This window comes from Bufo gargarizans, chromosome 3 (assembly GCF_014858855.1).
Source record: "Bufo gargarizans isolate SCDJY-AF-19 chromosome 3, ASM1485885v1, whole genome shotgun sequence".
In the NCBI taxonomy this organism is placed as follows: Eukaryota; Metazoa; Chordata; class Amphibia; order Anura; family Bufonidae; genus Bufo; species Bufo gargarizans.
In genome coordinates, this window is record NC_058082.1 from 29,591,985 (window position 1) to 29,607,253 (window position 15,269).

The window sequence follows — 15,269 nt, forward strand, 5'->3', positions numbered from 1 at the left end:
CTTCTGACATCATGTGACATGAGAAGTGGCGCGCAATGACGCGTCTGGTCGCAGTTTTCTAGGACGGAGGCGAGAAGTTTCCCTTCTGTAGAAGGAGGTCTTTGTACATCCATGACACGTTGACAGCGAGTCTTCTGCGATTTGTGAGAAGTTTCTCCTGTACTTTGCCGGCTCTGGAGGGGTTAAAAAAAAGAATGGTTAGACGCCGTTTGTCTGCCCCTAGGCCTTGTGCAGACTAGTGCTTGTTGCGGTTCTCGTGTGTCTCCTGCACATAGGGGACATGAGGTGTCAGGCTGGAAGTGTCTGACGTGTCATACAGTGATAACAGTCCTGTATTAGCGCTGCGCAGCGAGTCCAAATGCACTGTACCTGACTTTAGGCGCTCACTGCGCATAGAATATTTTTAGTGTGACTCCCAGGAGACAAGTACACGACACCACATATGCCTGATCTTAAGTGCATCATATCTGTCCATCAGTAGTGAATAGATAGGAAGGTGGCGCAGACTTGGAGAGTCCAGACGTAGTTGATTGTTACATGAAGTGGTCTACTCATCTTTGTACTAAAAGGAGTCGGACGATCTACATACAGTTGCAAGAAAAAGTATGTGAACCCTTTGGAATGATATGGATTTCTGCACAAATAAAATGTGATCTGATCTTCATCTAAGTCACAACAATAGACAATCACAGTCTGCTTAAACTAATAACACACAAAGAATTAAATGTTACCATGTTTTTATTGAACACCCCATGTAAACATGGAGGCACACTACACACAATAGTCCCCATTATAAACTAACAATACCTAACATAATAAAAACACAAACGCAAAAAGCTGGATGAAAAGGCCGCAATGCTTTATTATGAGTTACCAATAATTTACCCTAAAAATTATTACTCAATAAATTATCATAAATAATTTAACCATTAAAACTCCGTCCAATAATCATTAAAAACCACAATCCACTCAGCTGTAGCTGAGCGATAAATCCCACACGCCACGCGAGGCCCCCCCACAAGCATTGCAGCCCTTTCTCAATAGCGCCCTGCAAACCTAAATTAAAAATGTCAATTCCAATTTCGGATAGGTGCACGTTGTCCGACCTAAACAGACCAATAATCGAGTATTCTTCAAGGGCTGATGTTTTCAGCCTGTCCCAATGCAATGCAAAACTTGCCAGCTGGGAACGCAAATTTTCAGATGTTGCTTCCTCATCAAATGTAATTAACTGTTGGCTAAGTTCTTCCATTGCTGGTGCTGTAAGTCCACATCTTCTTATGTCAGAAAAGCAGCTTGGCTCCAAGCAAGCTAAATCGGCAAAGAGAGCACCACGGGACAGAAATCGGCGATTCTTGCTCTCTGTGACCATATCGAGGATTACATTGTGAACATGTATTTCATAGGCTGAAATAGCATCACGGACTGTTACATCTTCAGCAGTCTCCTCTGCCATTCGTTTTCTTTTTTGAGGTAGAGTGGTCTGTATTTCAAGGTGGAACGTTTCTTCTTCTTGAAACTCGTCATTTGCCCACTTAACAAAATTATCAGCAGATCGCTGTACGGATTCAAAATCCCTTGCAACTGTCCGAAGTTTCTCATATGTTCCCTGTACCATTTGAAAAGCTTTTGAGATGTCCATTTGACTTGTCTGTAGATATTTGGACAATGGTGTTGTCAATTCAAATATTCTCAGAAATATTCCAGCTGTGAGTATGGTTTCATATTTCGGCAGGGCTTCTGCATACGATTTTGCTGCTCTTACTCGGACCTCAGGTCTTGATGACACATTGTCTTCTATTCTGTTCAATGTGCAAATTAAGCTAAAAAAACTAAGCAGCATCAGGATTTGAAAATTCCCCAAACACTTTTCTCAAAGCTGCATCTTTTGACCACCAGCGAGTTTAACCAATCACTGAAACTCTTCGATGGTGGGGGTCTTGACTGACTTGTTTCCAGGTATTCATAGGCAGGTAAGAATCGCGAATAAACACTGCAATGTCATTCAACAAACTGAGTAATGATGCACTTTTGTAGTATCTGCAAGTACTAAATTCAGTATGTGTGCATAGGACCAAATGTGAATTTGGCCTGGTGATTTAGTTGACAGCCAAGAAGAGAAACCATTGTATTGGCCCTGCAGATTTGCTGCTCCATCTGTTGAACTGCCAATGCATTTCGTAATATCAAGTTTGCATGATTTTATGACGTTCATTACCAACTTAAAAAGATTTTGTCCTGTTGAAGATTCACATTCAACCACTGCAAGAAGCTTCTCATTGATGCAATTGGTCACATAACGAACAATTATGGAGCACTGATCCTTGGAGGTTATATCTTGAGTTGTATCAACTTGAATTGAAAACATCCCAGCTTCCTGTACTTTGTTGGATATATTTTCCTGGATGAGCAGCCAAATAGTTTCTACTACTTTATTAACATTGCTCTCAAAAACAACTGTTATCAAAGATCCTCTTCCTTTTCCTCCGGAGGACTGCAATTTTTTGCTGTTTTCAATACATTTGTTTACATGCTCTTTCAGACAAATATCATACTTGCTGAGAAGGAGAATGAGCTCCAAAAAATTTCTGTGTTCTTTTGTTATGTCCTCTAGACCAGTGTTTCCCAACCAGTGTGTCTCCCAGCTGTTGCAAAACTACAACTCCCAGCATGCCTGGACAGCATTTGGCTGTGCGGGCATGCTGAGAGTTGTAGTGTTGTAACAGCTGGAGGCACACTGGTTGGGAAACACTGCTCTAGACTGTATGCAGCCTCATCTTCATTTCCCCTATAACTCAACCCTTGTTTTCCTATGACTTTTACAACATCTACTACTCGTTGCAGTACTCGCCTCCTGTTTCTCACTTGTTCTCGCCTTACGCTGGGTTCACACCTGAGCGTTCGGGATGTCGCGCGATTCGACGGGCGTCTGACATACACGGCTCCGGAACAAGCGAACGCCTATTGTCGCGCGTTCCCGCTAAGTCTATATACGGGAACGCGCGACAAGACGCCCCAAAGAAGCTCATGTACTTCTTGGGCCGTCGGGCGTTTTACAGCGCGATCGTACGAGCTGTAAAACGCCCAGGTGAGAACCATTCCCATAGGGAATCATTGGTTCTTGCCTGTTGAGCGGTTTTACAGCGCGTAGGAACGCTCTGTAAAACGCTCAGGTGTGAACCCAGCCTTACAGATAGATCATCAACACTAGCGCTGCTGGATTTCAGAAAGAAGGCTCCGGCACACGCATTGTGCATTGCACTTCTCTCGTGCTCTTCAATTCTTTGATGAACATGACGCTTATCTGTCATTCCTTCAATAAAAGCATTTGTTTCATTTGACTTTGAAAAAGCCAGACAAACGGAGCAAAACATCGCTTTCGTATCATTACAGTAGGTGAGCCATTTTCTGTGTGTTCCATCTTTACGATTTACAGCCTTTTGTAATACAGGGTCTGGTGTGACCTGCTGTGGATGATATTAGAAAAAGGCAGTAAGTTGATTTTTATTTGGATGAACAGAATAATTGAATGATGTAGCTGTGCCTTCAGTTTGGCGCACTGACTTCTCTATAATCACTTGTTCCCTTGGTAAATCAATGTGTCCCAGTTCTCTATCTTCTTTGGTGGATAAGTCTGATGTTACAGCAACACATTCCACTAAATCCTCTTCTGCATGTATTTGTTGTGTGTGTTGCCCCTGTACTTGGCCCTGCCATGGAATCACTTGAACTCTGTGGATAACGACTGAACATATCCGTAATTTTAACACATTTCTGAGCGTCGAGTTCCAAAGACTTTTTATATTTCTGCCTGATTTATCCGCTCCTCCCTTTTTTTTATTGGAGACATGTTTTTATTGCTTAAGTGAAAGAATGCAAATAATCTAATGCTTCTAACCTAAGTTAACCTTTAATTATTGAAGCGGCATGCCCATGATATATCTGTATAGACTAGGGCTTTATCTGCTGTTGAAAAGTCCACCAGGTCGTTTTGGAGGCTTGTTCAACCTTTGTATTCATGGTGTTTATTATTAAATTAGTTAAAAAGATGACAGGATGAATTGCACTTTATTAATTCAATGAACTTACTGTCCGATTGACACGGTCAGCAGGAGGATACAGGCTGAAGAAATGGACCCCAGAAAGACTGGTAACAGGGTAGGGTTGGCTAGAGCAATCAGCAGCGCTGTTCATTCTACATACCATGCTTATCAGAGGCAGAGCAGACAGATGTAAACGAGCGCCGGTCTGACAGGTACTAGTGCAGTATGCATCAGCCTGCTTAGATGACCAACGCTCGTTTACATCTGCCTGCTCGGCCTCTGAGCAGGGCAATGAGAGGGAGGAGCTACCTCAACACGTGCATCTGGAATAGCGGCCGTGCCCGGGGAATGGAATAGTGGCCGTGGCCGTGCCCGGGGAATGGAATAGCGGCCGTGCCGGCCGAACACAATCGGGCTAACCAGGGGTCAAGTCCTGGGAAAAAAGGTGTGGTAACTCATCCAAGTGCCTGCGCGGCGTTCGCAAAGGGCAGGGGAGGTCGGCTGGAGCAAGCAAGTACTGTATTTTTTGCCCTATTAGACGCACCGGCCCATAAGACGCACCTAGGTTTTAGAGGGTGACAATAAGTAAAAAATAAATGTTTCATTACACCTCAGGTCAGACCCCCAATGTTAATCAGACCTCAGCTAACAGCCCCAATAAGATCCCCAATGTTAATAAGACCTCAGATCAGACCCCAATATGAATGACCCCCAATCAGACCTCAGATAATGGCCCCATGCCTCATAGCAGCCCCCCTGCGCCTCTCCGTCAGCCCCCCCCTGCGCCTCTCCGTCAGCCCCCCCTGCGCCTCTCCGTCAGCCCCCCCCTGCGCCTCTCCGTCAGCCCCCCCCTGCGCCTCTCCGTCAGCCCCCCCCTGCGCCTCTCCGTCAGCCCCCCCCCAGCGCCTCTCATCAGCCCACTGCCCATAATATATGAAAAAAAAAAAACACTTACCTCTACTGCTCCTGGACGCAGACGCTCCTGCTGTCGGCTGTGCTGTGAAGCCTGCAGAGCTGACAGCCGAGGACCAGGAAGCGGCGAGTACAAAGCATTCACTGCTTCCTTCCTGGTCCTTTTGCCCTGAAACTTTGGGAACGGTGTTCCTGCCATGAAAAAAGTGCAGGAACGCACCCGTTCCCCCTCGACTCGAGCCCTGAGTAGGCCCGACCCACCGGGCAAATGCCCGGTCTGCACTATGGCCAGTCCGGCCCTGCTAGCTGTCAAAACTAGGAAACTGCATAGACTGAATAAAATTAACCAAATGGTAATCTTAAGTAGCCAAAATCCAGGATCTTGAATGACATATGCTAAATGTTGCCATGTAGGTCTTGGTATACATTCCATGACGCTGTGGTCATATAAAAACGTATGAAGAAATGATTTACTCCTTTTTTTTTTTTTTGTTTGTTTATACAAATGAATATAAATTAAAAAATATTTAATGAACCTGAAAGATCTGTAATGCTGTACACAACCAGTCACATCACTCTTGGCCGCTACAATCGGATGTTAATGCCCGCAGAAATAAGGTCCAATTTCACACAATATTAATGAAGTGATGGTGATGTCTCCTGGAATACAGACGTAGACATTATTAAATGAGAATTGATTGTAAGTTGGAGAGAGTAGCAACAAATACACACCTATAGGAAAGCTAAGCAAGCTTGAATGATCACCTAGGGTGACCTATGTAGCTGTAGGTCCTTCTTTGCAGTAACAGTCTGTAGTGCGCAACTGCAAAAAAAAAAGGTGATAAAATAAGGTCATTTACTAATGTCAGTTTGGTGTAAGAAGAAAAAAAGTTGCAAGACCCCTTTCTGTGACTTTTATACTTGTTCAGCAATATTTTACTGCACGTAGCGTTTTTACACCATCCTCACCACTGGCCTGGAAACGGGCATAAATGATGATTGAAAACTAGTCCAATCAGGGGCTGCAGGAGGACGCATCTAATTTATGATAAAGTGTGTGCCTTGTTATAAATCAGGCGCATCCTCCCGCAGGGGTATCAATATGAATTAGTAAAAAAAGAGTTTACTGCTTTTATAACAAAAATATAGAGTCCTGGGCTATCGGACCTCTGTGGTCATCACCCACATCACCACTGAGGCCTCTGGCAGCAGTTAAAGGATGGCTGAGATTTTTGGACCCTTGAAAAAGCTAATTATTAGTTGCTATTAAAACCTTCCTCAACTGACCTGCAAATTAAAAATTAATGGTTGCAGACAAACCTTTTAATTGCTGAATGTAGTCCACCGTAGTCTGGCAGGAAGTAAAGGAGAATCGCACACAAAAAACTAACGAAAGAGTCATTAAACTGCTGAATGTTTGCTGTGTAATTCTTGACCGGGGTCCACACTACTGACCCGGGGACTACACCCAGGAGAATGTAGAGTTGAACCACTAAAGGCTGATTCTCACAACAGTGCTTGGCTGAGGAACACAGCCCCATGTGTCAGCCACATAACCTCACCCAACCGTGGTTCCCCTGACCCAAGCTGACTGCATCGTAGTGATTTGTGATACAGCCATGTCATATCTGATTTTGGATCTAGTGATGAGCACAGTACATTAGACTCCTGATCTAATAGGAACTATCATACAGTCGGTTTGTGTCAGGGAAGACGCAGTCAGTCTGAGAGATGCAGCTGAGCCAACCCCGAAGGTGTCTTCATACATGGTGGAAAATTCAGCCAGAAAACACACAGGTGCAGATTTTCACAAAGTTGGATTTTTTTGGGTGTGAAGTATTTTGTTGCTGATTTCCTGTATGAGAATCTCTCCGTTCTATTCAATGTCAAACTGTTTCTGCAGTGGAAACCTGAACCAGGTTTTGGCTGAAAATCACTGAATAAAATGAATGAACAAACGCTGAGTGTGTGACTAAGACTTCAGTTGTATGCAGTGGTACAAAAGCTCTAAGGGGCGCACAATTATTAAGACTGGCATTTTAGACGCCGGTCTTATTAAACCCCTAAGCTGCTTCCGAGCTGTCTTTCATTTAGACCATTTTCTACACCTAAAACAGATGTAGAAAATAATGAATGAGACAGGTCTACTGACCCGTTCCCTTCCCCGCCCCCAATTTTAGACGTGGCATGAGCGGGGCGAAGTCGCAGATAGCGGCACAACTAAGTGTTGCGCCACCATCTGTGCCTGTATTTCAGATTAGTTAATGACCCCCCTAAGTGTAATGCCTGCCCAGGGCATGTTCAAATCTGTGATGGAGGCTCCATTTGGGGCCTCCATTACACATTTTATCAAAAATAGGACAGAGAGGACTTTTTATTCTGCTCAAAAAAGGGGGTCTACTGAATGGACCCCATTTGTTTGGCTCCATTCCTGTCAGTTATGTGCTGAATCTGGCACTGACATTAATTCATTGTTCTGCATCTGTAACGGAGAAGAACAACAAAAATGATTAATGCTGGCCTGAAAGAGTCTGAGTTAAGACTCACCTCATGTAATGCTTTAGATCAGTGATGGCTAACCTTGGCACTCCAGCTGTGGTAAAACTACAGCTCCCCCTTGCTTGGCTGCTCCCAGAACTCTATAGAAATAAATGGAGCATGCTGGGAGTCGTAGTTTCACCACAGCTGGAGTGCCAAGGTTAGCCATCACTGCTTTAGATGATTTGGTCAGATTCCTTAGAACTGTTCAGGGGAGTTGATAAAGAATGAGGTTTCAAAATGGACTATATTGCTGGTGGTAGTTGGATCCTTCACAGGTTTTAAAGAAAGAGAGAGCAAATGCCTGTAATGTGCCAAATAAAAAAGCAGCAAAGCATTTCAACCATGTGCCCAGTCATAACTTATTAAGTGAAGGATAAAATTGCTAAAGAATGGCAGAGATAAGTCATTCAGTGACAAGATGCAGATTTTTTAAAATGGTGTACAGGAAACTGTCTTCATTGCCATCTACAGCAGCACAAAGGGGAACATGGTGCCCTCACAGAGCACATGGCAGAACAGAGGAGAAAATGGTGGCCGCACAGAGCAGATAGCAGACCAGAGGAGAAAATGGTGGCCGCATAGAGCAGATAGCAGGACAGAGGAGAAAATGGTGGCCGCACATGGCAGAACAGAGGAGAAAATGGTGGCCTCACATGGCAGAACAGAGGAGAAAATGGTGGCCTCACAGAGCACATGGCAGAACAGAGGAGAAAATGGTGGCCTCACAGAGCACATGGCAGAACAGAGGAGAAAATGGTGGCCGCACAGAGCACATGGCAGAACAGAGGAGAAATTGTTGGCCGCACAGAGCACATGGCAAGGGACAGCACACGGCAGCATAGATGAGTACACGTGATGGCATTAACATTACTACACAGAGGAGCACATGGTGGCACTGGTAGCACAGCTGCACATAGCACGGAAATGGAGGAGAGTGGTTATTATAGTCACAAAAGATGTTTTTTTTGCCATTATTAGTTCTTTGTTCAGTTTTCTCCTCAGAGGGGTACATCAACTGTTGGGGGAGGGGGGCTGGGGCCACAGGCAGAAACAAAGCACTAGAAGAGCCAAGCTTACCTACACAGTTCCTCTAGTGGTCACCTCACACAACCAGTAAACAGCAGGAAAGAACATGTCCCGCCTAAGAATGTGCCTAAATAAACTGAGGCTGGGCTGTCTGTACTCTGCCACCAATCCCTACTGTTATAATAAAATTGGCCCCTATAATTGGATGGCAGCTGAATATGTCAGAGCAGGCTGCCAGCCAATAGAACAGCAGAAGCAGTACTGGCAAAGCCTGTGCCAGTACTGCGGATCTTACTCTTGGGAGAGGAGGGAGAAGCCACACTACATGCTAATGTGAATCTCCTCCTCACTGAACTGGCCAGCACCAGGCGAGGCGGACTGCACACTGCACACTGCACTTGATGGAGACCTTGGGGCTGGCTGCTAGAAAAGAAGGGAAGACAAGAGAGGAGAAGGAGCAACAAGCCAGCAGCAGCTGACTGCCGAGCTGCACTGGTAATTACATTCCTCGGAGGGGGCGGCATGTGCAGGGAGGGGACTTGAGCTGGGATTCATTTGCTGTGTGGGGGATTTGAGTGAGTGAGCGGCTGCTGGAGGGTTTTGAAATTTATTTATGCTGCAGGACTGGGTCGGGATTCCTGCTACTCACCGGTCCTGCGAACCTGCTGTAATTTTAACAAACTGTTCGGCAGAACCGGCTGGATCCTATGCCTGCACTAGGGGAGGAGTCATATTAGGAAGCCTGATATGCCTGCTTGAAAATATGTTTTTAAGGCACATTTGAAGGTATGGAAGTTGGGAATTGACCTGATAATCCGGGGCACAGTATTCCAGAGAGTAGGTGCAGCTCAAGATAAGTTTTGATGACTGTAGTGAGATATATGAATTATGGAGGATCTTAATCTAAGATCACTGGCAGAACAGAGATCATGAGTAGGGTGGTAGATGGAAGTGAGGGAATAGATGTAAGGAGACGCAGCACTGTGGAGAGCTTTGTGGGTGAGGGTGAGCAGTTTGAACTCTATTCTGTGGTAGATGGGCAACCAGTGAAGTGACTGGCACAGGCTAGAAGCATCAGTGTAGCGGATGGATAGATAGATCAGCCTGCTGCGGGATTTAGGACAGAAGGAAGGGGAGAATGTTCAGTGAGAGGAAGACCAGTTCTCTAGACGAGAATGAATCAAAGCAGCAGCACCGTAAGAAAAGGGCGGATTCTGGAGATGTTCTGGAAGTGCAGACGTCAAGGGCATGCAAGTTATTTGAATATGGAGAACAAAGGAAAGATCTGAGTCAAACATGGCCCCAAGACGGCGAGCGTCTTGCCCAGGAGTTATGATGGTACCATACACCAAAATTGAAATATCAAGTTTAGGTGGCTAGGTAGATGGGGGAAGACAAAAAGTTCAGTTCTTGGGAGGTTCAGTTCTAGCTACAGAGAGGACATGAGGTTAGAGACAGCTGCCAGACAATCACTCATGTTTTGGAGTAAAGTGGGGTGATGTCAGGAGTGTGGTGGGTGTCATCAGCATAAAGATGGTATTGAAAACCAAATCTACTGCTAGTCTGGCTGATTGGGGCTGTGTAGAAAGAGTAGACGATCTAGGACTGAACCCTGAGGAACCCCAACATCAAGAAGAAGAGGAGAAGTAGAGCAAGTAAATGATACTAAAGGAGCAGCCTAAGAGATGGAAAGAGAACCAGGAAAGTTTGTGGTCCACCGTATCAAACTCTGCAGAGAGATTCAGAAGAATCAGTACAGAATAGTGGCCATTCCTTTTTGCTGTCAGGAGATCGTTAGACACTTTAAGTCCAGTTTCTGTAGAGTGAAGAGAGCAAAAGCCAGATTATAAGGGGTCAAGAAGAGAGTTTGCAGAAAAATGTTAAGCGAGAGTAGACTAGATGTTCCAGGAGTGTAAAAATAAAGGGGAGGTTAGAAACGGGTCGGGTGAAGACATTTTGTTTTTTAATAGTGGGGTTATAACAAAATGCTTTATAGGGCAGAAATATACCAGAAGAGAGAGGGATTAAATATTGTAGTAAAGTGAGTAATGCTCAGTAAACTGGGGAGAGGGACTAGAGAAAGTATGAGGGAATAGGATCACTGCTGCAGGTGGTGGGTCAAGAACAAGAAAGTAGCCTGGAGACGTCTTCATCTAGGGACGAAAGAGGAGAGAGAGCACGTGGAAATGTGGGAAATTGGTTGGGGACTGGAAGATTATTTCCTGCTAGATGTTGCCAATCTTGTCTCTGAAGTAAGTGTTATTTGAGAGTGAGGAGATGAGAGAGGTGAAGTAGTTTTCTGATATCCTGGACCCCCCCCCCCCCCCCCCCAATTAGCTGCTTGAGAATGCACCAATGTTTGCTGTAGCGCCGCTGCCTTCTCTAGCTTTTCCTAGGCCATGTGATGTGACGTTCATCGGTCATGTGGCCTAGACTCATCTCAACTCCATTAAAGTGAATGGGGCTTAGCTGAGATACCAAGTACAGCCAATATTCAATGCACAGTTCTAACACAGCTGTCGGATCCCCACCGATCAAATACTGATGATCAATCCTATCCAGAGGATAGGTCATCAGTATAAAACTCTTGGAAAACCCCTTTAAGTAATGGGTAAGTGCAGGAAAATGTTGTGAAAAGTAAGAAATTAAAGTAATGTTTAGTTGTGTATGTCTGTTCTGTAGCTTTTGCCAATTTATCTTTTCTTAATACAGGCAATGCCCTCGTGGAAGTTAAAGGGGATTATTGGAGTTTTCGAGGACTTTATCTTGTCATCGTTAGAAAACAGAGGGAAACAAAAAATCTAGTAGGGAAAAAAAGGTACCTTTTTATAACTACATTTTTATTTTAGCAATTGGAGCACTTAGTTTTATGCATTTATGAAACCCCTACATATCTTTTGTTATCACAGATGTCTGAGAAGCAGCTTAAAGAATCATTTGTAAGGAACCTCAACGGCACCAGCATCAGCGAGATCTCATTGGGCATAAGTATAACCCCTCTCTGCATTCTCTTCCGGGGTTTGATACTCGTCTCCTTTTATCAAACGTTTGGTGATGTGTTTTATTCATGGAAATATCGCCTTTTTCTTGATTTTATTCTATTAGTGCTTCCACAGGTATTGTCTTGCACGGTCTTCTCTGATTTCCTAGCCCTGGTGGTGGGATGTATGTCAGTAACTTGTGCTTCGGGGCTTTACATGATCTACAGAAAATGGATTCCTTACAAAACCTTGTCTCTTCTGAACGTCCTTCAGTCCTTTTTGAACGTACGGATTGAAGACCGAAAGGTGCCGTCCATTACAACTTTTCGCGTTTTCCTTAACTTGCTTACCGCCATATCTATTTTAGCCGTTGATTTTCCCATGTTTCCGAGACGCTACGCTAAAACGGAAACCTATGGCACAGGCGTAATGGATCTTGGGGTGGGATGTTTTACGTTTGCCAACGCCCTTATTTCCCCAGAAGCAAGAGCACGACATAAAGAAAAGCTCTTTCCGCTGCACAGATTGAAGAAACAGCTCGTTGCAGTTTGGCCGTTGGTTTTTCTTGGACTTGTGCGACTCCTCAGCGTCAAAGCAGTAGATTACCATGAACATGTCTCTGAGTATGGCGTCCATTGGAACTTTTTCTTCACGTTGGCGATTGTCAGGGTGTTTTCTTCTTTTCTGCTGACTATGATTCCAGCGCAAAAAATCTGGATTGCAGCGACAGTCATTATTTCGAGCTATCAAATAGCCCTGGAAACAACCTATTTGAAGGCTTTCATCTTGCACGGCAGTGATAATAGAGGCACAAGACTTGGCTTTCTTAACGCAAACCGGGAAGGAATATTCTCTGTCATTGGATATGTGGGAATTTATATGATCGGAGTTCAAGTCGGGTCTTACCTACTAAACAAAAGGACATTGGTGAAAGAATGGGCACAATTATTGGCTAGGTTCACCATACTTTCAGTTACGCTCTTCATTAGTGTGACCATAGTTCAGGTTTACATCGAACCCATTTCCCGTAGAATGGTGAACTTACCATTTTGTATTTGGACTATCGGCCAGTGTATGGTTTGGCTTTGCATGGTCATTTTCTGTGATCTTCTTTTGCTGTTTGTTCAGTATCTGATACCTGGAAGCCATGTTCCTAGCACGTGGAATATATGCAGTCGCGTGGACAGTCGTCAGAAAAATTACTCGCATCCAAAATATGAAAAAAGAAAAAAAGAAATTGACTTTTGTCTAATTGGAGCGATCAATAGGAATCAGCTGCTGTTCTTCCTGCACTCAAACATCATGACTGGCGTGGTGAACCTATTCATTGATACCATTCACAGTACCAGTTTGTTCTCTCTCATTGTACTTCTTGTCTACATGTTTTTAAACTGCTTGATTTCATGTATTTTACACGTGAAAAATATTACTGTTAAGTGGTGGTGAGTATTGGTTAAAGGGGTCGTCCGAGATTCTGATATTGATGGCCTATCCTCAGGTTAGATGATTGGTATCTGATCGGTGGAGGTCCAACTTCCGGCATTGCCGCCGATCAGCTGTTTTGAAGAGGCCATTCCTTCTTCCTAGGCCGGTGACCTCAAGTTTCAGTCACATGTTCTAGGCACCATTCAAGTGAATGGGGCTGAGCTGCATTACTAATCACAGCCGCTATACAATGGGCAGCACTGTGCTTGGTCAGCGGCAAGAAGGGCGCAACAGTTAACAAAGTGCCTCTTCAAACAGCTGATCTCCAACAAATCATATACTGATGACCTATCCTGAGGATTGTTTATCAGTGTTATAAACTTAGAAAACCCCTTTAAAGGGAACCTGTCACACTGACCATGGTGTCTGAGCTGCAGGCAGCAGGTTATAGAGCAGGAGGAGCTGAGCAGACTGATTATATAGATTTATAGGAAAAGGTTCAGTAAAATTTGTATTTCATTCATTTCAATTTCTGTTTCATTCTGGGCTTTATAGTCGAGGAGGCGGAGCTATCAGTGATTGACAGCTCTCTCTGTATACACAGTTATAGGGAGAAGGCTGTCAATCACTGAGAGGACCGCCTCCTGGACTTCAGAGCCCAGAATGAAAAGGAAATGAAAAACTGGTTCTACCGAATCTTTTCCCACAGGACTATATACCAATCTGCTCAGCTCCTCCTGTTACACAATCTGCAGCCCAGACGTAATAATCAGCGTGACTGATTCCCTTTAAATGAATTGGACTTGTTGCCAGAGGACAATAAGGTTTCTACTTGAAAAATGGGGGCTGGATCCAAGTGGATATAAATATTTGCACTAAACCTTTTTAAAGGACCACTAAGGATAGAATCCGACCAAATAAAAAATATAATAATGTGTTCCTTTCTCCTCTGTTGTCCTAGATCACAATTGCAGAACTTTAAAAATAAATTATTAAAGCATCGTACTCTTTTAGGCTGCAGCCATGTCTTCTCATGTCTTCTAGAGTACTTGTTGCTCTCATAGTAGGATTTTATTCGATATACGGCATAGATTGCGTAACGTTTCGGCACACAGGCCTTCATCAGACACTAGCCGTGAAGAAATCTAAAAGAGAAATGTCAAATTTACAATGACCTAGTGTGAAACATGACAGAAGTAAATACATCCATAAACAAAAAAGTCCATACCTGAACAAAAAAATCAAATTAAGGCTCCGTTCACACATCCGTAATAATGGGTCCGCATCCGTTCTGCAAATTGCGTAACGGGTGCGGACCCATTCATTCTATATGGGGACGGAATGGATGCAGAGCACACTATGTGCTATCCGTATTTCCAGAGCGTGCCGCAATGTTCTATTCTTGTCCGAAATTGCGGACAAGATCAGACATTTTCTATTATAGTGCCGGCGATGTGCGGTCCGCAAAATGCCATCTGGATTATGTATCTCGTCAACCCGGTTCAAGGACAGTTGTCCAAGGATAATCACCTGATATCTATATTTCTCAGTTAAAGATCTAGATGTACAAACGGACATAGAAACATTAAACGTCCCATTTCTATATATAGGGGGTAGAAATATCACTAGGTTAAGAGAACATGGTAGTAGTGAGATATAGATGTGTACAGTATCAGGGAAGCCAGAGTGTGTCAAATTGGATCCAAAGTACTCACCTCTGCCGCAGATGAGAAGAAAAGCAATAGGTGCTGCTGCACAGGTATGTGGTGATTAGCCAGTTTAAAAATAGCGCCTAATGCTGAAGTTGAGTTGTCCAGCTTATAAAGGGGCGGCCGCATCATGTGATCGCCCGACGCGTGGGTTCCAGGGACCCGGAAGTGGTGTCGGTGTGGAATGCAAAGTGTAATAAACAAATAATAATAAAGAGAAGTGTAAAGAGCCCATAGAATAAGCCATAAGGCAAGAGAGTGGAGGTATTTGTCCCCTATGTTATGCTTTAGACGGGCTCGCGGACCGCCGGCAAGCCATGCCGATGCGTTTCAACCGCAGTAATTGCGGTCCCATGGAACGCTTTACATGGGCTTTAGGGGTGAATCATGGGCGCCCGATATACACTAAAGATAACATGATGCTGGAAAATTGTAGAGATAAAGAATGGAAAAACAGAAAAAGAATTAGAATAAGAAAAGGAAGAGCGAATAGAAATAGTGGTTAGAATAATGGAGAAAAGGAGAATAAGCAATGAAAAATGAGTATAAAAATGGGGAATAAGTTATGAAAATTAAATCAAATAAAAATAATAGTAATATAGAAAGGGGTAAAATAATGGATATTGTAAAGA

At 44.0% G+C, this 15,269-nt stretch overlaps 1 protein-coding gene across 6 annotated transcripts in view; it reads left to right on the plus strand.

Moving 5' to 3' along the window:
* The window catches only part of PIGW (phosphatidylinositol glycan anchor biosynthesis class W), a 53,198-nt gene extending 39,817 nt beyond the window's left edge, over positions 1–13,381 (plus strand). For 3 of the 6 annotated variants that reach the window (XM_044287111.1, XM_044287113.1, XM_044287112.1), the window contains 2 exons: positions 11,235–11,340; positions 11,432–13,381. In XM_044287111.1, the coding sequence (XP_044143046.1) occupies positions 11,432–12,949 (1,518 nt within the window). In that variant the 5' untranslated portion in view covers positions 11,235–11,340 and the 3' untranslated portion in view covers positions 12,950–13,381. Of the gene's footprint in view, positions 1–8,669; positions 9,018–9,126; positions 9,309–11,234; positions 11,341–11,429 lie in introns of those variants that run through there. The other 3 variants (XM_044287115.1, XM_044287114.1, XM_044287116.1) reach the window with 3 other exon arrangements.
* The last annotated feature ends 1,888 nt before the right edge of the window (positions 13,382–15,269 follow it).